Genomic DNA, 26,027 nt, shown 5'->3' with positions numbered 1-26,027 from the left:
TTTCACGATGGATTTCAGACAGAGTCTCCCAGGGCATCAGCTCTGGCTCAGCACCATATCTCTGGCCAGGAATTTCCTTGTTTGAAGGGAGGATGGCCAGAGCCTTGTGTTTCCGGTGCAGCAGCGGTCTTCCAGACACCTGGCTGAACTAGCAAGATTGAATGCAAGATTGAGAGACAATGTCTGTCTCTGCGGCACGACCTACAGAGAGAGGCAGGATTCCCATCTATTTCCTGCCTTGATATTCTGGAGACTTTATCAGTTTCTGCTTCACAAGGGGTGAGGGGGGGATTTGGAAGGTTTGCTGGTGGCAAAAGACAGAGGTTACTAGGGAAAGTTTGTTACAGGCCATTCCCTGTTAGGTCCATGGTCTGGAAAACATCAGTGTCAGTGTATTGTGAGCCACACATACACAGAGAGAGAAAGAGAGAGCAGAGAGAGCCACAAAGAGACAGGGAGGGAGAGAGAGACTGGGAGAGAGAGAGACAGAGAGAGAGAGATGAGAGAGAGAGAGAGAAAGACAGAGAGTGAGCTTTAAACTAAAGTCAAAGTCCTTTCAGAATGAATGAAACAAAAAAAATGTAATGTTTCTGGTTCGAAGCACAAGAAAATTTAAGAGTATCCCAGAGTCCCTTATAGAGAGATGGATGTTATAAAAAATTAATAAATAGGTAAAATAAATAAATAAGATTGGGATCAGGAATTTAGTACCTTGTCTATCTATTCAGAGAACGCTGCATACATGCTGGCTGAATTCACAGTCACATTAAGCCCGTGGTTTTTTAAAAATATTTGGTTCATCCAATATATCAAAGTAGCTCGGCTTCCTCTCATGCTGAGCCAAAAGCAAACGAAATCCATTGTGGCTTAGTGCAATGCGAGACACACACACACACAGACACACACACACACACAAACACACACACACGGGGGGGGGGGGAGAGAGAGAGATCCCTCTCAAATATCTGTGATATTTCTCATAGAACAGAATAGAATAAGATTTGCAAGAAACCTGGAAACTGCAATAGACAAAACCAAACTATATCCAGTCCATTCAAGGCAAGGGGGATATCGGAAGGGTAGACTTCACAGCTCCCTTTTCCAACCACCCATCGGTCATGAGGTCTTGCCCGTTTTAAAGAGAGGATTAAAGATCTTGAAAAGCAGCTCTGAGCTCATGAGTGCCCCCAACTTGATCAAAGAACGCCTCTGCTGAAAGCCAAACTGTTAACAGTATTTATTTATTTTTTTAAAGTAACAGAAATAAAGCCATTCTCCCAGAATCTTTTTGGATCACTAGGTGAGAAAAAGGTGGAGAGAAAGAGTGACAGGCTGTCCCGAAGCATTGAATTAGATGTGCAAGTGTATGAAACTTTAATCAGTGAACTGATCTGCCAAATGCCAGGTTTTGTTTAAGGAGCTGACAATTTTATTTACAACTGTTGAAGCAGAGGTGCGAGGGAGGGACTGACTGAATGGAAGCATGGGTGGGGAGAATGGAAGGAGTAGGAAGAGCGAAAGCAGCTGGTAGAGTCATTCTCCCACCTTGGCACCAACTTTTATGATATCTGTGCCTGTCTCGGACGGCATCCAGGGCCCAGTATTTATAAGTAGCTGTGGAGCAATTAACCATCCTCCCTCTGAGACCAGCACCTCAAAACCTTTGATTCTGGAAGAGCTGCAATTGAATAGTTTGGATCTGGGGTCCTCCCAATTTCCCAGGGAGAAAAGCAGCTCCTTCCCGGGTGGGCTACAAGCCAAACCCAAATGAGAACAGCACCCATGAAACGTGGCCGGATGACAAAACCTTGAAGTAAAGTACGATTAAAAATAATAATACGCCGAAAGATGCCCCTTTTCTACTGGCCCACAAACCGTGAGAACAAGACGGATTTACTTTGAAAGGCACTCTGCTTCGGTGAGTGTATTTGCACGACACGCTTCCACGTCGTTAATCGTGGTTTCTCAGGCCGATTTTGTGCAACCCACTGAACCGCAAACTAATTTTCACCCGCTTGCGTTATGCTCAATTGCAATGGGTAGTTGCCGGAGTTTGCACAACGCAATTTGCCGCTTGCGTCGTAGCCCTGTGAAAATTTCCCACAAAGCGATGGAGAATTTTAAGAGCCATTCTGAGAATCAGAAATGCCATTTTGTTCAGAAATTGGAAGCCTTTCTCTATTCATGGTGCTGTTGGAAGAAATGTCCATCTGGGTTCAGTTCCAAGTGGGAAGAAAGACACTGGAAACATGGAGACTGCTTGGAAAGATGGTTTTAATGGTGGGCAGAAGCACATGGTTTGAGATCCTGGGCAAAAAAAAAGGCAGAAAAAATTTTTTCGAACCTACTCTGTGGGTGTGGCCTCCTTTGTGGGAGTGGCTTGCTGGCCATGTGACCTGGTGGGAGTGGCTTGCCGGCCATGTGTTTTCTTTCTCTCTCTCTCTCTCTCTCTCTCCCTCCCTCCCTTTTGTCTCTCTGTCCCTTTTTCCTTTTTTTCTTTCGTCTCTCTCTCACACTTTTTCTTTCTTTTTTCTTTTTTTATTTCTTTCTTTCTTCCTTTTTTTCTTTTTCTTGCTCTGTGTGAGTCTGTCTGTCTGTGTGTGTGTGTGAGAGAGAGAGAGTGAGTGAGTGAGTGGTGGGTTCAAAAATTTTTGGAACCTCTTCTGTAGGTATGGCCTGCTTTCTGTGGAACCTCTTCTAACCGGTCGGTAGATTTGACGAACCGGTTCTAACCGAACCGTTGCGAAACTGATAGGAACCCACCTCTGGAACATGGGTGAGAGTGGGAGATAGATGTATACCCTCTCTTGGGCTCTGCCTTGGAGCTTCCTGTTCCTGTGTAAGAAATGTATTCTGATTGGTTGTCAGACTCCCATGGGGCTAAGTTTAATCTTGCTGGGGTGATGATGTAATGAAGGGGCTTTGGGCAATTCCTATTATGGCCGAGGGCTAATCCTACCTTTGTTGGATCTTGGGTGAGAGCATTTGCTTATGAATAGGCCTAGCTATCTCTTTATGTCTTAAGTGCTGACATCTGCTGTGGGCTATTGAGGAGGGTGGGGGCTATTAAGAATGTGTCTGCTTCCTGTCTTTAAAAAAAACATGCTTCTCCATTTCTGATCCAGGGAAATATAATATTCTGCCTTTTCAATATTTACTAGGATATTTCATTTTTCTAGGAGGGGGGCTGGGTGCGAACTTCCTACGGTGCAAACAACTGAAATAGAGAAGGAGCATGGCTTAATATCACAGCAATTCCTTGTAGGTAAGGAGCCGAGGTGGCGCAGTGGTTAGGGTGCAGTACTGCAGGCCACTTCAGCTGACTGTTATCTGCAGTTCAGCGGTTCTAATCTCACCGGCTCAAGGTTGACTCAGCCTTCCATCCTTCCGAGGTGGGTGAAATGAGGACCCAGACTGTGGGGGCAGTATATGCTGACTCTGTAAACCGCTTAGAGAGGGCTGAAAGCCCTATGAAGCAGTATATAAGTCTAACTGCTATTGCTATTGTAGAGTCGAGGTACTAAAAGTCTCCCCTAGAGTTTATATACCAGTCAATGCAAGAATTGGTGTTCACACATCAACCCAACCATGGTTTGCTTGGCATTTACACGTCTTAGTCAACGATTTAACAACATCACAAAGTCTCGATTCAGACATCAGGTTGGGTCACAATATGGTCCTTTGGGTTTGGGAAGAAGGCTGAAGTGTAGATTCAGCTAGTAGTTGCTTTTGGCTTCTAGAGATTTTGAGGTCCAGATCAAAGCACTCTGCAGTTTTCTTAAGCCCTGAACTGTCTCCAGCGAAGGGTTTAATCCCCTGGAGATCTGCAGTGCATCTGGCGGAGATACTAAGAAAAGGATTTTTCAGTGATGCTCTTAAGTTACACTTGGAAAGAAGACAATGGTCTTTGCTTAGGAAAAAGAATACGAAAGATAAACAGAAAGGGGGAGATGTTGGGGAAATCCAATATTTTGACCACTGGAAAAGTAAAAGGGGATTAGCAGAGATGGCTGGGTGGAGCTTATTGGTTCCCATAGCATTCTTCCAAAGTCTCTCAACCATGAATTTGTTTGGATTGTTCTTCAAATAAACAGTTTGCTATTAACTCCAAGTACCTATCAGTGCTTACCTTGCTACAAGGTGTCTCCATTGCATAAATATCTATTCTCAGCATCTTCTGGCACAGCAAGACTGCCTCGCTTCTACCCTACACCACCCCAAAAACCCCTGAAGATAATCTGGAGAAGAAGATGCTTCTACTGTACTCTAACACATTCCCCACCCAAGGACAATTCACTCACTCGCTTCTCACTCCTGAACTCCATCTGCCCCCTCTTTGCTACTTCTTGTACATTGGATTTGTTCCCTGTACTGACACTCTCTGCTTGGCTGCTTTGAAGCCTCGACAATTCAATTGTCCTAGTTTAAAAAGAAAACCAAATATGGAAAAAAAGAAGAGAGAATGGCCCTGCAGTAAATTGTCAGAATTTCTTGGTGTACCTTTGCGACTTTATTGTGTGGAGAAGAGCACAAGGTGTGCTGCCCTTTGCTGAAATACTCCTATTGAATGTGGAGCATTGAAGCTCACACCTGCTCAACAGAAGAATCTTAACTATAAGGGATCAGTGGTCAATGGTTAGTCAAGTCCTGCTTAAATGCCTCCACCAAAGAGAGGATCAATACCTCTTGATGTTTTGATTCTCATAATATGCTGTACCCCAACGTAGTGACCGTATTGTGGTTTAATTTAATAGAGGCCTGGGGGCAAAATGCTTGCAATGCAATATTGCAGGCTAATTCTGCTGACTGCCAGCAGTTCGATCCTGACCGGCTCAAGGTTGACTCAGCCTTCCATCCTTCCGAGGCTGGTAAATGAGGACACAGATTGTTGGGGGTACGAGGCTGACTCTGTCAACCACTTAGAGAGGGCTGTAAAGCAGTATATAAGTCCTATTGCCATTAATTTAATAGCTTAATCCATACAGGGATAGAAGAGTGAAAAGTCCCACACATTTAGTATAAATGTGGGAGGTGATAATGGCCAGGTTATTCAAACGTTATGCCATTTTTTTTATTCATAGCATTTGTTGATGTGGTGTTATTGATTTGGTTTTCATGAAATGATTCAATAATGTTGTACACTGCCTTAAAGTGTACAATGGAAGCAGTTTAAAAGCACTGGGTGGATGGAAGGTCAAGGTAGGCCTGGGAAGCAATCAGATCAGAACGTGAAGAAATGTGACACAACTGCTGTTAAAATATTCATGACTGGGAGAGACATGGGAACAAGGTCAGCCAATGAATAGGCATAGCAACTAAGTCAGCCAATGGGAGTTAGCAGATGAGAATCTGTGCAGAGAATTGAAACAGAAACTTAAGAAGGAAGCAGTCTGCTGCTCTGAGAAGTAAACTTGTGACTGTGGATATCAACATCCTCACCACCACCACCAATGTAAGCCACCCAACTTTCAACAATGCTGGGCTTTGAGCCATGAGGATCCAGATTATTGGGGGCAAAAGGCTATGCAACCTTCTTAGAGGGCTGTAAAGCACTGTGAAGTGGTATATGTGCTATTGCTATTGCAGATTAACTCTGCCCACTGCCAGGAGTTTGATACTGACTGGCTCAAGGTTGACTCAGCCTTCCATCCTGGGGAAAATGAGGACCCAGCAATAACTGACTCTATAAACTGCTTAGAAAGGGCTATAAAGTCCTGTGAAGCAGTATATAAGTGCTATTGCTAGTCCTATTGCTTTCAAAATGGGGATATGCCATACTGTGGCTTCTTGCCATTTCCATCTGCTTCGTGCCTCGATAAGGGGAGAAATTGGGCAGTTTTCCCCAAGCGTAGCCTGACAGGACACTAAATGAGGATGGAGCTGACCATCGCTTACATGAGCCGAGGTGGCACAGTGGTTAAATGCAGCACTGCAGGCTACTTCAGCTGACTGCAGTTCTGCAGTTCGGCTGTTCAAATCTCACCGGCTCAGGGTTGACTCAGCCTTCCATCCTTCCGAGGTGCGTAAAATGAGGACCCGAATTGTTGTTGGGGGCGATATGCTGACCCTGTAAACTGCTTAGAGAGGGCTGAAAGCCCTATGAAGCGGTATACAAGTCTAACTGCTATTGCTACATAGCTTGAATTTCCAGAGACACAAAACTTGGAGAAAAGTTTCAAAGGGTTTCTCGGAGTCTCCCGAAAGTAGCCAGTCTAGGAAGATGCCTTTTCATTTGTACCACCCCAGGTCCCTCGCCCTCCCACCCTGTTGGCTCTTACTTTAAAAAAAAAAAAGCTTTTCTTAAAGTTCTTTCTGAGTTCCATACGTGGAAAGAGACATCAGAAAGCAGAGATCTTGTTTTAATGTTGCCCGTCCTTCTTTAACACTGCATCCCATCGCGAAGTCACAGCCATCATCAGAAATTGCTTACAACTTTGGATTTTCCTTTGCTCTGGGGTTAATTGCTTCCAGAACCCATCCTCATTTCTCCCCACTCCACCCCAAAGCCAGCCACCGACTACAGAAAGACATATGTCCCAACCCTCCCCTCCCTCAGCCCTGCCAAAAGAACGGTCCCCATCTATTTGCGTTTTTCTTGTTTTTTTTTTTAAAAAATGTTTTTCTTCCCCTCCAGAAAAATTCTGTTTCTTCTTAGCGTCTCTGCCAAGCATGGAGTTGACATGACGGTGTGGAATCCTTGGTGGCAGCTGGGATGAGGGTAGAGAGAGGGGAGAAAAACAGTCAAGTTTCTTCCACTCAGCAAAATGCCTACATACTTGGGGGCAGGGAGGGATGGAGTGCCTTCGAGAAGACTCTGGGCTAAAGAAGACAAAACAGCAGGATCCGTGCCAAGTGGAAAAAAAATCTCATTCTCGTGGCTAAAAAAATAAATCAAGTTTCTAGCCCTCATGGTGGCAAAGTTAAATAGAAACACAGGTGGGAATTGGCTGGAGCTGAGAGAATTGTGATGTACATTCCTCAGGCAGAAGCATTAGCGAAGATGACGTATTCTCCCTCAGTAACCGGAGTGGAACAATATATATCTGGGAGCATCTATTTAATTTTCAAAAACGGCATGGCAAAACTACCTGTTCCATAAAATGCACACCAGCTGCCTAAAAACAGAATCCTGGGAACTGGGATTTCTAGAAGAAGGGAGGATCTCTGCTACAGAGCTCAAAAGTTTCCCCAAATTATAGTTTGGGGGATGCCTTGGAGAGAAGGAATGACTGCTAAACTCACTTAAATCTACAGTGTATGGTCATGCTCCGGGAGAACCCAAAACATGGCAGGACCTTAAAAACAGAGTCCTGCCACAGAATAAGGTCCTTAAAGTGCAGTGTTGGGGACCCACTGAGGAGGTCATACCACGATCCTCTAGACTGGGCAACCATGCCTCAAAGAGCCAGCCGCATAATTGGAGAAAGCAAGAAGGGGCAGAAAGGGACATACTAAAATCCCTTCTTTCACCAGCTCCTGGTGTCACCTCTAAAAGTTTGGCAGTGCCCAACCTGTGAAAGATGGGACATTCTTACGAACGGTGCAAAGATGAAAGACGGAGGAGAGGATGCTGCAGACTGTAAGCCCCATGGGATCTTGGGGGATGGGGGGAGGGGGGGGAAGAGCATCCGTGGGGAAATGTGGAGCTGTCCAATTCTTGACACCATCTCTCCTAGGGTCAAAACCATCTACTCGTCGCATCCCAGAAGTTCCATTCGCAATGTGATGCGGTTATGCCAAGCCTCGGGGTAGATACGGACAGAGCGGGCGTAGAAGGGCTCATCAAACATGTTCTTCTTGTGAGAGTTGTTATCATGGTTGCCTTGGAATACCTATGTGGAGAGGGAAAGGAGGAGGAGGAAAAGGAGAGGTGAATTTTTAGGAAGTGAGCAAAGGTCTCCTAAAGGTGCTTTTACATGGTATTGGACCTGGGTACTTCAGAGACCGCCTTCTGCCGATTACCTCCCACAGACCCATTCGATCCCACAGATTAGGCCTCCTCCGTATTCCATCTGCAGGCCAATGTCGGCTGGCGACTACTCGGAGGAGGGCCTTCTCTGTGGCTGCCCCGGCCCTTTGGAACGAGCTCCCCGTGGAGATTCGGACCCTCTCCACCCTTCAGGCCTTCCGGACGGCCGTGAAGACCTGGCTGTCCCAGCAAGCCTGGGGTTGAGTTCCCCCCCCCTATTCGAATTTGCTGTGTCTGTTGTGCTTTTAAACAGTTTGTATTGTCTGATTGTCTTTGTCTTACTTTTTGTAATTTCCCCTCCCTTGGCTTTGTTCAGCCGCCCTGAGTCCCCGGGGAATAGGGCGGCCTACAAATTGATAAAATCCAAATACCAATCCAATTTTTCAAGAGGCAAATGTTTTTTTTGTCTTTGAAGACATTCGCTTCTCATCCAAAGAATTCTCGGCTCTGATGGGATGGTGGGGAAAATGGAAGGATTTATACTCCTGCAGACAGACGTTTGCATCCTTTGAGACAACCATGATTGGAATTGGGGGGGCGGGGGGGGCTGCTGGGAGGTTTGCAGGAGTTTGGGAGAACCTCTAGCTAAGATTCTGTGCATTGCAGAGAACCCCCAAATGCCACTCCATTGGCCCTGGCCCCCACCACACCCCTCCCAGGTCTTCCGGCAAGCCCGTTTTGAATACAGGTAAGTTCACGGACTTCAGAGCTCAACGAGAGCAAAAATGGTATTGGAAGTTCGGTAAGGCTGGAAAAGGGCCCATTCTGGCCTCCAGAGCCTGGGGAGATCAAAAAGCCCCCCCCGGCCGTGGTGCAGGACGTATATCGACACATGCATTCCACACCCAGCAAACCAGGCATGAGAACCCATTGACAAAACTTTGATCTGGATGACTGAGACTCTCCATAGACTTTTAGCCCTGCTCTGTGGGATGATCCCCTTCGAAGGGTGTGGGAGGATGAACGGAGTCCAGAAAAAAAATTGCGGACTACAGGAACCATTTGCACTACTCAGGTGGCCCTCAGGACACAGATAAACCTCCAAGCGGCCTCAACGACTCTCTCAAAAGGATGCCAAATGACCCGCTGTATGCAAGGAGTATCAATCCTTCCATTCCCGACCGTCCAGTCAGAGCCGAGAAGCTTCTTGGATGAGAAGCAAAAACGTCTTCAAAGAAAAAACAGAAAGTCTAGTAGCCTCTTGGGGAAAAAAAAGAGCACTTTGGGACAACTTGACCTGGATGACTGAGAATCTCCATAGACGTTTAGCAAAGATCTGAAATTCACCGTCCTTCACTACAACAACTTTGGCAAGAAAGAGGCAAAACTTACTTACCCTCTCTCTCTTGTTCAGCAACAGAAATTTTGGGCTCACCTTGCAGAGAGATGGGTGTCAAACCAATTTAATAAATAAAATAGGAAGTAATCATTGTGGTCCTAAGTTGAGGGCGACTAGAATATGTGGATTGAGATAACCAACTTAAATTTGTCTGGGAAAGTTAAAAAAAATCCAAGCTACCATGTTTCCCCAAAAATAAGACAGGGTCGTATTTCTTTTGACCCCCAGAAATAAGCACTGGGCCTTATTTTCGGGGTGGTCTTATTATTTTTGAGGTGCAGGAGGCGGCGAGCGTGGTCACCTCATGGCTCCTGCTGTGTTGCAAATTTTTGGGGAGGGCTTATTTTAGCTCGTGCGCTCAAAAGCCCGATTGGGCTTATTATCCGGGTAGGTCTTATTTTTAGGGAAACAGGGTAGAAACACATTTCTGCTACCTGAGAGAGACTTTTTACATATGATGCCTTATTCATAGACTGAGTCCAGATTTTTTAGCAAGGGAAACCACAGGAAATTAAGTAAGCAACACCAATAAAAGGGGGGAAGGGGAAATGTTAATAAAAGTTAAGTCTCTTGAAATTATATTTAACTCCAAGTGACTCTGTTGCTTTCTTGGGAACACAGTAGAAATAATTCATTATTGGCTTCTTTCGGGATGTTTTTAAAACACCCCATCTAGCTTACTGCCCTTGGATTTCCTGATATTCTACTTTCCTAATAGTAGTAAGCAGATCTGACCCCATTTAGCTATTTTTAGATTAAGTGCTGCCACCTGGTGTGACAATAAATCACTGGCATTTTGACGCTAGAGGGCAAGAACAAAGCCTTGAAGAAGCCTATGGAGATTCCCAGTCATCAGGTCATGGTTGCCCCAAAGGTGATTTTTCAAAAGGCAACTGGACTTTCTCAGTTTTTCCTTGAAGACGTTTCGCTTCTCACCCAAGAAGCTTCTTCACTTCTGACAGTTCAGGACTGGTTTTGTTTTTTTTTCAAGGAAAAACAAAGCAAGGCCAGTTGCCTCTTGAAAAAGCAAAGCACCTTTGGGACGTCCTTGGAGAATTAGGTTTTGTCATGTATTTTTTTTTTCAAAAGGAAAACTTTTTTTAAAATTTTATTTTATTTTATCAAATTCATATATACATTCACAATTATATGATCTCATAACTGTTATTAATAATATGCTTTATAACAATTTTTCCCTACTGTTGACAATACTTGAAGATTGCTTTTTTAACATCCCATAGATCCATCTTATCTTACAACGGTCCTACTTCTTCCCCCCTCCCTCTTTCCTTCCCTACTCCCCTTCCTTCCCTACTCCCCTTCCTTCCCTACTCCCCTTCCTTCCCTACTCCCCTTCCTTCCCTCCCTCCTTCCCCTTCCCTCCTTCTCTCCTCCCTCCTTCCTTCCTTCCCTCCTTTCTTTTCTCCTTCCTTCCTTTCCCCCTCAAAAGGAAAACTTACATGCTAACCAAGCCTGGGCAGAAGAAAGATTTCAAATTTCATAATATGCCCTGAGAAAGAAGTCATAGTAAAGGTAAAAGTTCCCCTTGCATATATGCTAGTCGTTCTTAATTCTAGGGGGAGGTGCTCATCTCTGTTTCAAAGCTGAAGAGCCAGCGCTCTCCGAAGACATCTCCATGGTCATGTGGCTGGCATCGCTAAACGCCGAAAGCGCATGCAACACTGTTACCCACCAAAGGTGGTTCTTATTTTTCTACTTGCATTTTTACATGGTTTCGAACTGCTAGGTTGGCAGAAGCTGGAACAAGTAACAGGAGCTCACTCCGTTACGCGGCACTAGGGATTCGAACCGCTGAACTGCTGACCTTTCTGACTGACAAGCTCTGCATCTTAGCCACTGAGCCACCATGCATAAAAAGTCATAAAAACGTTTCATCCAACAAAACAGGAAAAAAGAAACGCTAAGGGTTTAAAGAAAGGATTCAGTATCATAACTGAATGGGGATTAGGAGATGCAATTATTTCTTGAAAAGAAAGTTGGAGGTCATATTCAATAACTTTTGTTTCCTCCTCTCCCTCCCTCCCCTCTCCCTCCCTCCATTCTTTTACAGAGGAATCAAATTTTGGAAAAACTAGAGGAAACATTTCAGCACAGCATTAATAGAACAGTCTAAGAACCACTCCATAACATAGAAAATGTGCTGTGGAGAACAGTTAGATTATGAATGCATTAACAATATCCGGTGTTGCTGCATCTTATTAGATATCAGTGTTTTCCATTTCTTTATATCTGTTGGGAACATTATAACTTTAACAGAAGTTTTTGTCAATTGTTTTGCAAAACTGAGCCTGTGATGAATGAATTAATGAATGAATGAATGAATGAATGAATGAATGAATGAATGAATGAATAAATGAAGTCAAAAGATGAATGAATGATTCATACATGAATTAATTAATTAATTAATGACCCTGCAGTGACTCCCAATCCTACAAAAAGATTTGCCCAATTCTACCTTGTATTGTTTGTCCTGCTGTCGCGGTAAAAAGTCAGGTTGTCCCATCATTGCTGTGGCCCTCTTTGTAGATGCGAATAGTGAATGTGTCCAAAATCTCGTGCTCCCTGTGTTATGATCCCGTCACTTTTTTTCAGTTTCTGAAGATCAACCTGCAGAAAACAAGCATAATAATTGCACCGGTAGAGTAAATCAATCAATCAGAATAGAGCTAGAAGGGACCTTTGGAAGTCTTGTAGTCCAGCCCCCTGCTCAAGCAGGAGACCCTATACTGTTTCAGACAGTGACTGTCCAGTCTCGTCTTAAAACCTCCAGTGATGAGCTCCTACAACTTCTGGTGGCAAGCTGTTCCACAGGTTAATTGCCCTCACGGTTAGGAAGCTTCTCCTAATTCAGGTTGCTTTCTCTCCTGGATAGTTCCATCGTTTCTTGTCCTGCCTTCTGGTGCTTTGGAAAATAAGTTGCTCCCCCCCCCCCTCTTCTTTGTGGCAGTTCCTTCAAATATTGAATACAGCTTTCATGTTACAACAGCACTGGAAAAAAGTGACTTATGACCATTTTTCAAACTTATGACCATTGCCACTTCCTATGGCACGTGATTAAAATTCAGACGTTGGCAATGCTTCATATTTATGACGGTTGCTGTGTCCTGGGGGTCCTGTGCTCACCTTTTGCGACTTCAAACAAGCAAAGTCAATGGGGAAGCCAGATTCACTTCCCAACCCTCGTACTAACTTAAACCTCACCTAACAACTGTGCCAAGAAAGGTCCTAAAAATGATGGGGAAAATTCACTTAACAAATGGTCTCACGTAACCACAGAAATTTGGGCTCAATTTGTGGCTCTAAGTCGAGAACTATCTGTGCACACATTAATAGTGAGTGATAAAACATATGAAAAGTGCTAATTGAAAGGAATTCCATAGTAGATCTCTACACAGAGTGTAAAAAGTAAAAAAGATAACTAGGATTTATTTTTTTCAGTAAAAAAAGTAAAACTGTCTAGAATCATGGGCAATCAGGCACTATGCACATTAAATTTATATTGGCAATCAGGCACTATGCACACCCCTTATAAAGAGGATGATTATAACATATGAAAAATATTAAAAAAATGAGATGGGAAGCGACAGAAGAGTATAAGGGAATAAGAGCTATGGAACTTCAAACAAGCTATTCCCAATAGAAAATCTTTAGTACATTAAACTACATTCAAGAGGGGTAGGTTGTGTTTTGTTTGTTTCTTGTTGTTGTTGTTGTTGTTTGTGTGTGTTAGATCAGGAGGAATATGCCCTTTAAAAACTAAGGAAAAACTGATGCAGACTGAGCTTGCGTCCTTCGCTTCTCTCCCATCTCTCTTTCCTTTTGTGCTAAGGCATAAAGGCTTTGCAAACTCAAGTTCTTTGAAATGACAAGAGGCCCTTGAAAAAACTCCAAAATAATAACTTGGAGGACCTGCTGAGAAGGATCCACTTTGATTTACCGATTGTATGAATGATAGAATCAGTTTGACCAAGAATTTGAAATTGGAGAGACGAGGGAGGTATTTTAAATCTATCAAGGAACTGTCAAATGTAAAAGGCCTTGTTTGTCATCACCCCCCAAGATCAACTCTTATTATTTATGACTGCCACATCTATTACTTCTCTGCCTCCCTGCTTTTTATCCCCAGAGCTATGGTAGGGCTTTGCTAGCAGTGGTGCCTCTTCCTTCCCTAAGGACCAGCCCCAGATTTCCACTGCTCTCCTCTCACTGTCTTCGGTGCATCTGCACACCAGCACTGGACCCAGCTGTTCCTCCTCTTCCTCATCTGCCACCTCCAGACCTGGGGGCTAGTGACTCTTCATCTAAGGGCTGATGGATGGTCCAGGCTCTACCTCCCCTCCTCCCCCCATCTCTCTCTCTTGACAGCTCCATTCTCTCTTCCTTCTCAGAGCTCTCAGATTGCCTTGACTCCCACGCTCTCCTCCTTATCCAATTCGGCTGCTGGAGGGCCAGTGCTGACAGCCCCAACACATGCAAGGAAGCTGGATGGTTACAATAAGGACCACATTTATCAAGCCTACCCCGCATGTTTCTACTTAAAGCCATCTCTTCTTACCCAGCTTTGATCCCCTCTGGCAAGGACATACCTGAAGCCATTCGCCTGCCTTTTTGGTGAGGCCGTCCAGGCATTGGGTTTCCCAGTGTTATCAAGGCGGGCATAGTGAGGGAGCCAAGACATCTTACTTATGCCCCATGTCTTGTACACGCTGGAGGCTGTGATCTGCCGGTCAGAGATGTGATGGGACTTCATGCCCAGTGGTTCAGAGCAACCTGCCGTGTTGAAATACACTGTAACACAACGATTTATAGACAGAGTGAAAGGCAAAAATCTGAAGGAGGAAGACTCTCCCAAGGAGTGGTGCCATTAAGGAGAGCCCCCCCCTCAAAAAAGTCCCCCAAGAGAAAGGTCAATTTTTAAAAGCACCAAGACATTTAGATAGAAGCCACCTCCAGAGGGTGTCTTGATGATCACTGATGCAGATAGAGGATGCTTTCAGGTTAGAGTTAGACAGCAACAACCTGCCAGAATTCTACACTCCAGATTAAGGATATTTAGAATACAAAGGAGTTGGAAGGGACCTTGGAGGTCTTCTAGTCCAACCCCCTGCTTAGGCAGGAAACCCTACACCACTTCAGACAAATGGATATCCATCATCTTCTTAAAACTTCCAATGTTGGAGCATTCTCACTTCTGGAGGCAAGTCGTTCCATTGATTTTACATGCTTTCGAATTGCTAGGTTGGCAGCAGCTGGGACAAGCAACGGGAGCTCACTCCATTACGCGGCGCTAGGGCTTCGAACCGCCAAATTGCCAACCATTCTGATGACAAGCTCAGCATCTTAGCCACTGAGCCACCGTGTCCCTTTTTTTCTACTAAGGGCTTGCAAATGTTTCATTTCAGCCATTTTATTTATAACATTCATATAACCCCCCCTCTTATAACCAACTCGGGGCAGCTCCCAGTCAAAACAGCAGAAAAGCTATATTAAAACTACAAAAACTAACTATTTAGCTTTACATTTGGGAGTGTGAAACTATTCAAGTGCAAAATGACCTATCTTGGGCACTTGGGAATGGACATGACACAGACAATGCTTTGAACCTTTTGAACCGCCAAAGATTCTTAAAGGAACAGCTGCAGGCCTGACACACAAACTATAAGTGCTAATATCACCTTTACTATTAGTATCGTAACAGAAGTCAGTCTTTTGAACCTCTCTACTTTCTACCTAGACGTCTGCTAAGGACAAAGGGATGGGACTGAGACAGTTTCATGATGTCTTAGGATGCTTAGAGATTGTCCATCTGAAAGCAGTAAAGAGATCCAGGCCCCCATATGGTGGAATATGGAGACGTCACAGTTAGCAAGAAAGGTTCCCAGGACCATAAGTCAAGTTCATTGAAGCCTACTTTTATTGTACCCTATGATGTACACTGAGAGCATAATCACCAAAGACAAATTGCTTGTGTGTCCAATCAAACTTGGCCAATAAAGAAATTATTCTATTCTGTTCTATCCCATCCCATCCTATTCTAGCTTAACTCAGGCATGGTGGCAAGTCCCATCCTTCAGCTAAAGGTACCCATTTCAAAACGATGAGCAATGTCAAATATAGAAGCCTTGCCTTCTAAAGAAAATACTTAGCATCCCCTCTTTGCATCAATATGTCACCATCTAATAAAAGAGTCAAGATGTCCATCATTCTATCCTTCCCCATTTTTGGAGTGGAGCCCCAAATTATACAAAAAAAAGCTGGCATGGTCATCTATATCATTCACACAGCTTGCAAAATTCTGCCTTTCCTGCAGGGTAATTTAAACCACCTAGGCACCCTTTTAATTTTTTTTAATACACCAAGCTGGTCAATTGTCCCAAGTGCTCCCGATGTCAGAAGGACTGGTTCCAATTTTCAAGGGCTATTGGAAAGAGCCTCTCCTTATTGAAGAGCCGAGGTGGCGCAGTGGTTAGGGTGCAGTACTGCAGGCCACTTCAGCTGGCTGTTATCTGCAGTTCAGCGGTTCTAATCTCACCGGCTCAAGGTTGACTCAGCCTTCCACCCTTCCGAGGTGGGTGAAATGAGGACCCAGACTGTGGGGGCGATATGCTGACTCTGTAAACCACTTAGAGAGGGCTGAAAGCCCTATGAAGTCTATATAAGTCTAACTGCTATTGCTATTGCTAAAGTAGGAGAGGTCCACAATGAAGTTTTTGATTCCAGAGAACCTCTCCAGGGGTTTCCATCATCTTCTGTCAGCACTTTAGCTTTCTTGTGCTCAGTCCCCAGTTTTTTTTTAAAAAAGGGGACACTGTATGGGAAAAGGACCAAAGCCCCATTTACCCAATTATCCATGCGGGATTGTGTGCCTCCATTCAAATTCATTAAACCAATGGGAAGCATTTACCATTCATTTCACAGCCAATCAGTTCAAAACCGCAGAGTGCAGCCACGATGGCACGTTCCTGGAGGGATTCGGAAATACTGGGCGATGATTGGAGCCTTAACATGTTGGTCGCTGGGGTATATTTGTCTTGATTGCCCGAGGAAAATCTGCAGGAAGGAAAATACAAAACAAAGAGTATCTAAAGAGTAGGAATGGGAATCCCTTTCCAAGGCTACACAGCCCTGGAGACACTGTTTTTTTGCCATATATACTTGTACAATTATAGCATAAAGGCTGGGTTATGGAGCTTTGGTTAGGGATAGGAGAAGCAAATCCGTTTTTGGATACATGGATAATTTGTCTTTTCATTCATTCATTTATTATATTTATATGCCGCCCTTTCCCCCAAAGGGACTCAGGGCGGCTAACAATCAAATCAGGGAAGGGGGGGGGGGGGGGTACAGACAAAAATAAAAAAATAAATGATACATAACAATACATAATTTAAAAACACACAACAGTCATACCATTCCAGACGGGGGCAACAGCTCTTTAGCCCCAGGCCTGTGGGAACAGCCAGGTTTTAACGGCTTTGCGGAAGGCCTGGAGGGTGGTCTTGAACCACTTATACTTTTAAGTCAACTTTCCAGAGTAAGTATGACAGGAACATGATTACATATGTAGATGCAGACTAATTTAAGTTCCCTAAAGCCCATTTGGACTCAAAAAAACCCCATAGAAGCTATTATCCTCTACAGCAGGGATGTCAACTAAAGGCTACTTTAGGGTTCTTAGATCTGGCCCGCTGGGTTGCCCTGGAAACAGTGAAGGACCAGCCCATAATGCCTCTGCCAGCGAAAATGGAACCTCAGGAAGGGGGGGACTGCCGTTTTCAGCTGTGATGGCCTCTTGCAGCCCTCTGCCAGCGAAAAATGGAGCACGGGGGGGCTGCCGTTTTCAGCTGCGATGGCCTCCTGCAGTCCTCTGCCAGTGAAAACGGAGCTCAGGTCTCCGTTTTCACTGGCAGAGTGCTGGGGCCACCACAGGAGCCCCTGACACGAGTGATGTCGAGCTGGCCACACCCACCATGGCCACGCTTCACCAGGCCCCAATATAACCTGATGCGGCTCTCAACGAAATCAAGTTTGACACCCCAGAACTAGAGTAAGCAAAACCAACTCGCACTTAATATAATATATCAAAAAAATATGAAGGAGTGGGGGGGAGAAAAGAACTAAGCTAAGAACCTGGATCATACAGGCTAACAAGATTGAGGAGATCCATATTTTGAAACGTCTAGGAGTGCTTTTTGATCACAAGGATTCTTGGAAGGGCATCATAATGAATTTTTCTATGCAGCACTGGTGGCATCAAGCTTTTTTTTCCACCAAAAGGGGGAGCTAGTCCCTCCTACCCCGCCTAGCTTTTCTCCCAGGGGGAGAGCCTTCTCTGTGGGAGCGCCTTCCCTGTGGAATGAGCTGCCCCCCGGAGCTTACTATAATCCCCGACCTCCCTAAAAAGTTGGCTTTTCCAGCAAGCCAGCCTGGCCTGAACAAAACAAAACAAATTATTGATCATTGTTAATTTTAATCGATTTTTTTTAAAAAAATGTTATTGTTAATCCTAATTGGGTTGTTTGGGATATTCTATTTAATTTTTTTTAACTTTTGTAATATGTGTTTTTTTTTAATGTTGTACGCCGCCCTGAGTCCTTGGGAGAAGGGCGGCATATAAATCCAATAACCAAAACCAAACCAACCAAAATTCAGATGACAGCTTTTTCTAACAGTTTCACCAATTCTGATTGCTCATTAATGCAGGGACTTGGAGAGTAACTTACATAGCCATTTTTATTTTTTTATTTTTTAGAATGAGGTCAAGTCAGCATTCAGGTTTTTAGAGGCTACACCCCACATGCCTCAAGTTAATACTGGAACTAACTCACTCAAAAGTGCTTTGTGCCTTTTTTCCCCCAGCCCCCAAAAGGCGAGAAGAATGGGGAGGGAGGCAGAGAGACAGAGGAAGGAAGCCCAAGGGAACTGACAAAGTCAATGATGCTTGAAGACAAATGTGCTTCTGATTATCTTGCTAGTCAGGCTTGCGAAAAATAAATAAATTAAAAATTCAGAGCTACTGGCTTCCCAAATATTAACACCAACTGAAGCTCTTCAAATACCCTCAAGCTAGAAAACGGGAGTGGAACGACCCACCTGGAGCAGGGTGAAAATTAAATATAATTAGCATTAAGTATAGGGAGGGCAAGGTGCTAAAACATCCGTCTATAGGAATGGAATTCTAGCAATGCAGATACTAAGTCATTCCCCCACACACCTCCTATCCCCAAGGCTTTTTAAAAAAAATAGTGGAAAATTTTGTTCCTGTTTATGTTACAATATCGCACAACATATAATTTTCTATACAAGAGCCAGTTTGGTGTAGCGTTAAGTACCAAGCTAGAAACAGGGAGTCTGTGAGTTCTAGGCCCACCGCAGACCAAAGCCAGTGGGGTGATTTTGGGCCAGTCCTTCCCTCTCAGCCTGGGAAGCAAGCAATGGCCACTTCTGAAAACCACTTCTGAAATCTTGCCAAGAAAACTGCTCACATACTACTATTGTAATCTTGCCAGGAATTAACACTAACTCAAAGGCACCCACCCCCAAAAAACCAGACCCTCCAGGGCTCTGAAAAAAAAATCACAGAACTTTTTGTCCCCGTTTATGTTTATAATATTCACAATATAGAAAGGATTTCTATACATCTTACAACAATTTACACCATGGCTCAGATAAATTGCCAAGACCTTTCCCTTCTTTTAAATGCAAATCATACTACTTTACACATGTAATTCATACGTTTTCCCCATGGGAAACTTGTTTGTGTGTGAAAGACAGAAAGGGACGGGAGGGAGGAAGAAAAGAGGGAGGGAGGAAAGAAGGAAGGAAAAAGGGAGGGAGGGAGGGAGGAAATAAGTAAGGAAGCTAGCAAGCAAGTAAGGAAACAGTAAGAGAAGAGGAAGGGAGGAGAGAAGAGATATCCCTCTTTATGTGAAAGCTTTAAAGGTTCCCCACTCACATATACACTACTCATTCCCAACTCTAGGGGGCCATGCTCATCTCAGATTCTAAGCCGAAGAACCAGAGCTGTCCAAAGATATCTCCATGGTCATGTGGCTGGCATGACAAAACGCCGAAGGTGCACGGAACGCTGTTGCCTTCCCATCAAAGGTGGTCCCTATTTTTCTACTTGCATTTTTATGTGCTTTCAACCTGCTAGGTTGGCAGAAGCTGGGACAAGTAATGGGAGCTCACTCCGTTAAGCGGCGCTAGGGATTTGAACTGCTGAACTGCTGACCTTTCTGATCGATAAGCTCAGCGTCTCAGCCACTGAGCCACCGCGTCCCTGAAAGCTTTAGGCTTTTGCTTTAATAGAAAGAAGAATTAAGGGAAGAATGAATGAAGGGTTAAAGGAAGCTAAAGATCTCCCTTCTGTAGAACACCTGAAAATGCTTTTGTTGTCTACTTTTATGCTCTTGAAACGATAACATTGCGATGTAAATAAGGCAAATCTGATCATTCCAAAATGCATTATAAGCGTGGTTTAAATAATCCCTTTGTTTTTCTTTCCTTCTTTGGCCTTCAGCCGTGCTCTCTTACCCACCTTTTCCTTGTTTGGTCCTCCTCCTTGTAGAATTCAAATCCTTGTCCATCTAGACTGTAGGAAACTTTGTAAGTCTGGACATACTCTGAGTATCCTCCACGGCCGGCCCCTTGAGTAACAATCCCAGAGAGGAACATTGTTTTCAACAGATTGACCTGCATGGAATTTAAAAAGGGAGGGTGGCTTCAAAATCAAATTGGCTGGGCACTTAAATGAAAGCAGAAATGTAAAAAGCAAATGAAAACAGCAAAACTGAGTATTTGATTCTGTGTCCAAAAGTCAAACTGTATTGAAGTTACATTATTCTTTGAGTCTGTTCTGCATATGTGAACTCTGTTCTGTTTATTAGCTCAACACAGTAATTTTCATAAGAAAAGGTTAAATTGTAATCTGCCCAGGGCATGGATGGATCTGGTTGTTTTCTTTTAGAAGCCAAGAAATTAAAAGTAACACAATACAAACCTATCACCAGAAAGTGAAAAATTCTGTAAGAATTCCCATGCCAAGCTCTATCTAACGAAGGACCAACTCAAGCTTTATTGTTGTTATTGGAATACTTTTTATACATCATTTTGTGTTTTTGTTTCAACATAGATTAAGAGGTTATTTTATTGTATACGAGCTGGATACCCGTGCTCCATGATGAACCCTGTGAGTAGGCTATACAGGAGAAATTGGCTCAGTGGCGGTCAGTGATTGAAACACATAAGGGAATTTCTCCTGCCGCCTTGAGTTTGGACGTAGTTCCATAGGTAGAAGGTATAGACATTTTGGTGACGTACCAATGTTTAGTACTGTAAGGAGCCCCAGACCGCTCTTGAGTGAAGGAAAGGAAACGTCTGCCAGTTTGAACTGAGGTAATGGAATGTGAGGCAACTGGCAGTTGAAACAGAGTTGTTTTCAGGTGGGGAGGGGGAGTAGAACTCCTTAGCATCAGAGCGTGTTAATTTCCATATAAGAAATACTAATGATCTGATGGTCATTTCGAAAAATCCTTTCTTAGCAAGCACCTAGAAGCCAAGAGGAACAGCGGAAACCAGAGTTTCTTGCCATTTCTGGATGGGGACTGGATGAAAACAGTAATACAAATCTAAAAATTGAGATTTTTTTTTAAAAAAGGAAAAATAGATTGTACTTCAGTTTTGCTTAGATGTGTGATGTGAGTCAACCGTTTTTGATATTTATACCACCAAATCTTAAAGACTATGCAGATGGTCTGGAAGGGGTTAGTAGTAAAGCTAGTGTTGATATTGTGGAAATTAATGAAACTGAAAATTACAATGATGTTATTGCAGGGATGTGACTATCCAGCTAAAGTTGTTTCTCTGACATTCTAAGATTTAGATGTCTGAATGATATCAGGATCTTTTTTTTTTTTGATGGAAATTCCAGATTGGGTGATAAATCCATTTTCAGATACTGAGGAAGATGGGGTAGTGGAAGAACAACTCATAGAGCTGCAAAATGACATTGAGCTGAAGCCAAAGTTTAAGAATCATACCAAGAGTTTTGGTTACAGAAAGAAATTTCTGATTGCTATCCTGCACTATGGACAGTGGTTAAGAAGCTCCTTGTTGCATTTCCAACATCATATTTGTGGAACGTGGCTTCAGTGTGGTCATCCAACTTCTCTCCAAGCAATGAAATCGACTCCAGATTACTGAATGTGGTGATTTAAGACTCCTGCTAAGTGACTTAAAACCAGACATTGGGAAACTGGTATCACTTCATCAAGCCCACCCATCACATTAAGAATTTACTGAACAGTGAAGTAGTTACTAAATTTTACTGAATTTACTAAGTTACTAAGGTTCTTGATAAATGACTATCAGACTTTGAAAACCGGGTATCACTGGATCATGTTCAACAATTTTGTTGAATTAACATTAACTAAAAAACCTTTTAAATTGGATTTTGAATAAATGTGCAATTAATTGTTACAGTTTTGAATTTTACTGTTACTATCTTCCTTCTGTCGTGCAAACCGCCCAGTCACATGACCACCACCCAAGCCACGCCCACCAAGACACGCCCACAGAACCGGTAGTAAAAAAAAAATTGAATTCCACCACTGGGTGGGGGGCACTGAGGATCAGTTTGTAGCACCAAGTTGGACTGAAAAAGTTTGGGAACCACTGACTTAGACTCATATACTGCTTCAGAGTGCGTTACAGCCCTCTCTAAGCAATTTACAAAGTCATCATATTGCCTCTAGCAATCTGGGTCCTCATTTTACTGACCTCAGAAGAATGGAAGATTGAGTCAAACTTAAGGCAATCAGAATTGAACTCCAGACTGCGGGCAGACTTAGCCTGCAATACTGCATTCTAACCACTGCGCCACCATGGATAATGACCATATGTTTCCATTCCCCTTCTTGCCACCTGGAACAGAAGATTCCTCTTGCACCAATACCTGAATCCAAGGTTTTTTATCATAGCTGCTGGCTGTCCAGGCATTCACAACTCCTTTCTTGTTGAGGCGAGCGAGTTCCGGGCCCCAGCGTTGCATGCCTAGGAAGCCGTAATATATCGATGATGCTGTCAACTGGGTGTCTGCAATCGCTTTTGTCTGCATGCCCAACTCATCTCTGCAGCCTGGAGTGGGTGAATTTTGGGGAAGGAGAAAGAAGAAAACAGGAGCATTGGAACAAAGCTGGAATAAAAGGGCAGAGGAGGATTAAACAAACAAAAAGACAAAACCCGTTTTATGCTTTTTTTAAAAACGCATTTCAAAAAAAAAAACCCTCTGAAGCACAATGCCCTTTTGTGCGGCTTGTTTTGTTTTGCGCTGTGCTGCGCTGCTAATGAAAGCAAGTTTTTGCATTTGTTCAGAAAAGCAGAAAATGTCCATGCGTTCTCTTGCCTTATGACTGAGCCGTAGGTTCAATGGGTGTGTGTGTGTGTGTTTGTGTGTGTATGTGTCAAATCACTGCACTTTTGGCTACAAGGACTCACTAAAAGGAAAAAGCAGATCTTAACCAAAGACCTACATAATCCATTAAAAAAAAAACTCATTGTGAGGATATTTATGAAGAGCTACCCTGATTGGGAAGATAATTTTTTTGCCCTGAAAATTGCTAGCTAGGGCATATACCCAGAGCTGCACTGGCTACCAATTAGTCTCCGGACCCGCTTCAAGGTGCTGGTCGTTACCTATAAAGCCCTACATGGCATCGGACCTGGGTACCTGAGAGACCGCCTCCTGCCGATTACCTCCCATAGACCGATTAGATCTCACAGGTTAGGTCTCCTCCCGATTCCATCTGCCAGGCAATGTCGGCTGGCAACTCCCCGGGGGAGAGCCTTCTCTGTTGCAGCTCCAGCCCTCTGGAATGACCTCCCCATGGAGATCCGGACCCTTACTACCCTCCCGGCCTTCCGCAAAGCCACCAAGTCCTGGCTGCTCCAGCAGGCCGGGGGGCTTGTGAAACATCTAGCCCCACAGAAACTGTGAATGTTGCGTATTTTAAAGTGTTGTTTTTGTCTATTTATCCCCCTTCCCTTGTTTATTGTGAGCCACCCGGAGTCCTTCGGGAGTGGGCGGCATACAAGACAAATAAACTGAACTGAAACTGAACAGATGCACCTGGGATTACTTTCTTGCTCATACAAATTCCCAAATGTTTCCATTTCCTCCATCCCAGGGTTCTTGAGCAAATGTCTATGTGTTCTCTTGCCTTATGACTGAGCCGTAGGTTCAATGGGTGTGTGGTGTGTGTTTGTGTGTGTATGTGTCAAATCACTGCACTTTGGCTACAAGGACTCACTAAAAGGAAAAAGCGTGTGTGGCAGGGAAGGGAAGCTACAAGATTCCCCCACCCTCCCACCCCAAATGGTTGCAGACTTTTGATATTCCAAGGTGAGAAACAAGTGACAATGAGAAGAGGGAGGATGGTTGGCGAGAGAGAGAAAGGGAGAGGACAGTCAGATTGGTCTCAAGATCTCTGTTAATGGCAGCAGTTAACAAACAATCTTGAATGGCTGGTGGGAGGGAGGAGGAAGGAGGGAATAGGGAAGGAAGGAAGGAATAGGGAGGGAAGGAAAGAAGGAATAGGGAGGGAAGGAAGGAAAGAAAGAAAATAGGGAAGGAAGGAATAGGGAAGGAAGGAAGGAAGGAAGGAAGGAAGGAAGGAAGGAAGGAAGGAAGGAAGGAAGGAAGGAAGGAAGGAAGGAAAGCCTGCTGGTATCTCCAGGATGCTTTGAGGTCCATCAGGAACAAACTTTCATTGCCTGGAAACCTTCACAAAATCCACCAGGAGGGGTGGCTGCTGGGGATCCCCAGGGGTATGGAAGAACAGTTCGGAGAACACCCAAATCCTGCTCCTGGCTGGTCCCACCCACCCAGCCCCTCCCAGTCCATTTTGGATGCAGGTAAATGCAGGGCAAGGGTAGAGGCTCGAGGAGAGAGAAAAACAAGCATACTGGACATTCAGGAAAGGCCTCCAGAGCCTGGGGAGGTTGTTTTCACCCTCCCGGAGCCTTGAGGAAAGTCTCTGGAGCCAGGGAGGGCAACTCCCCCATGCCATGGTGCAGGAGGCCAACTAGGCGACGCCCACCATGGCCACACCCATCCAGCAACCAGGCAGAGAACTCCTTGCTAAAATTCTTGAAGTCCACCTCTAGTTAAGATCCAAGGAAACGTTAACTTATGGGTTTAATGTTTTGTGAACCATGGCTCAGCATTCCTTGAAACTGCAGAAATTGCTCTTCTCAGGCCAACGCAGATGACCTTTGTATGTGGGGGGGGGGAACCCTTGTCCTCTCAGTGCAGACAGACCCAGCAATGGCGCTCGGAGCCTTCTTCATTTCTTAACTCTCTTCCAAGTCGCTATCAGGACTAAAGACTTACGCATCTGGCAGGTCTTCCCCACGAAGGGCGAAGGGCATTTACAGTCGAAGTTGCCCTTCAGATCCAGGCAGGTCCCTCCATTCTTGCAGGGCTGGGAAACACATTCATTCACATCTAGGGCAAAAGGAAACGACAGACACAATGCAATTACTCCCAGGTTTCACCAGATTGACCTTTCAAGAAAGCCAGATCAAGCCATGCCTAGTAACAGTAAGACTACGGCAGGGGTGTCAAACTCGATTTCATTGAGTGCCGCATCAGGGTTGTGTTTGACTTCAGGGGGCCGGGGTGGGCATGGCGAGCTCGCCGTCACGCCTGTCAGGGGCACCTGTGGAGGCCCAAGTCTTCTGCCAGCAAAAACGGGCTCCCGAGCTCCATTTTCATCTTCCACAGCCTCCTGCAACCCTCTGCCAGTGAAAACGGAGCTCGTGAGGGCCGCCATTTTCACTGGCAGACAGTTGCAGGAGGCTGTGGCAGCCGAAAATGGAGCTCAGGATCCTGTTTTCGCTGGCAGAAGTACCACAGGATGGTCCTTCGCTGTTCCCGTGGGCCAGATCTAAATACCCCACAGGACAGTTCCACCCCCTCCCCTCCCTGGGCCTTGAGTTTGACACCCCTGGACTACAATCAAATACTTTCCATTATTTGAAAAATCGTTAACAGTCCGTGGCTCTAAACACAGCACTGGTTCATACGATATAGGATATTCATTTAGAAATACATGGTGTTGAGTCTTCATTGTTTTCTGGAAAATCCAGAAAATGTTAAGATGAGCATGATATTGCTGCTCTTTTTCCAATGTGATGGTTTGGGGAAAAAAATAGCAAGAGGACGACTGAAATGGCATGTTTTTATTATATATATATATATATATATATATATATATATATATATATATATATATATATATATATATATATATATATATATATATATATATATATGTTGTATTTGTGCTGATAAATAAATAAAGGGAGATATTTGGGCATACCAGGGGTTGTGACTTTAAATAAATAAATAAATACATACATACATACATACATACATACATACATACATACATACATACATACATATTTAGTGTCACATAAAGGAGGAGAACCTTGTGGCTTAGTGGTTAACACAACTGCTTAATATGTAATACAGCACAGGTTCAAATCCCAGTAAGGGTATGGCTAGCTGATGAGAGCTAAATAGCTTGAAATAGATCTATACTAGCCTCCCTTTATTTATTTATTTATCAGCACAAATGCAACATAGATAGATAGATAGATAGATAGATAGATAGATAGATAGATAGATAGATA

At 44.0% G+C, this 26,027-nt stretch overlaps 1 protein-coding gene across 1 annotated transcript in view; it reads right to left on the bottom strand.

Annotated features, from left to right (window-relative positions):
* Positions 1–6,343: 6,343 nt before the first annotated feature.
* The window catches only part of MFGE8 (milk fat globule EGF and factor V/VIII domain containing), a 36,965-nt gene continuing 17,281 nt past the window's right edge, over positions 6,344–26,027 (bottom strand). The window contains 11 exon segments of the mRNA XM_032233150.1: positions 6,344–7,832; positions 10,098–10,110; positions 11,839–11,936; positions 13,916–13,950; positions 13,953–14,117; positions 16,234–16,261; positions 16,263–16,327; positions 16,330–16,379; positions 19,870–20,024; positions 22,285–22,466; positions 24,721–24,834. Coding sequence (XP_032089041.1) covers positions 7,689–7,832; positions 10,098–10,110; positions 11,839–11,936; positions 13,916–13,950; positions 13,953–14,117; positions 16,234–16,261; positions 16,263–16,327; positions 16,330–16,379; positions 19,870–20,024; positions 22,285–22,466; positions 24,721–24,834 — 1,049 coding nt within the window. The 3' untranslated portion in view covers positions 6,344–7,688.

Source organism: Thamnophis elegans, chromosome 16, assembly GCF_009769535.1.
Source record: "Thamnophis elegans isolate rThaEle1 chromosome 16, rThaEle1.pri, whole genome shotgun sequence".
In the NCBI taxonomy this organism is placed as follows: Eukaryota; Metazoa; Chordata; class Lepidosauria; order Squamata; family Colubridae; genus Thamnophis; species Thamnophis elegans.
This window is presented reverse-complemented; position numbering and strand designations above follow the sequence as displayed.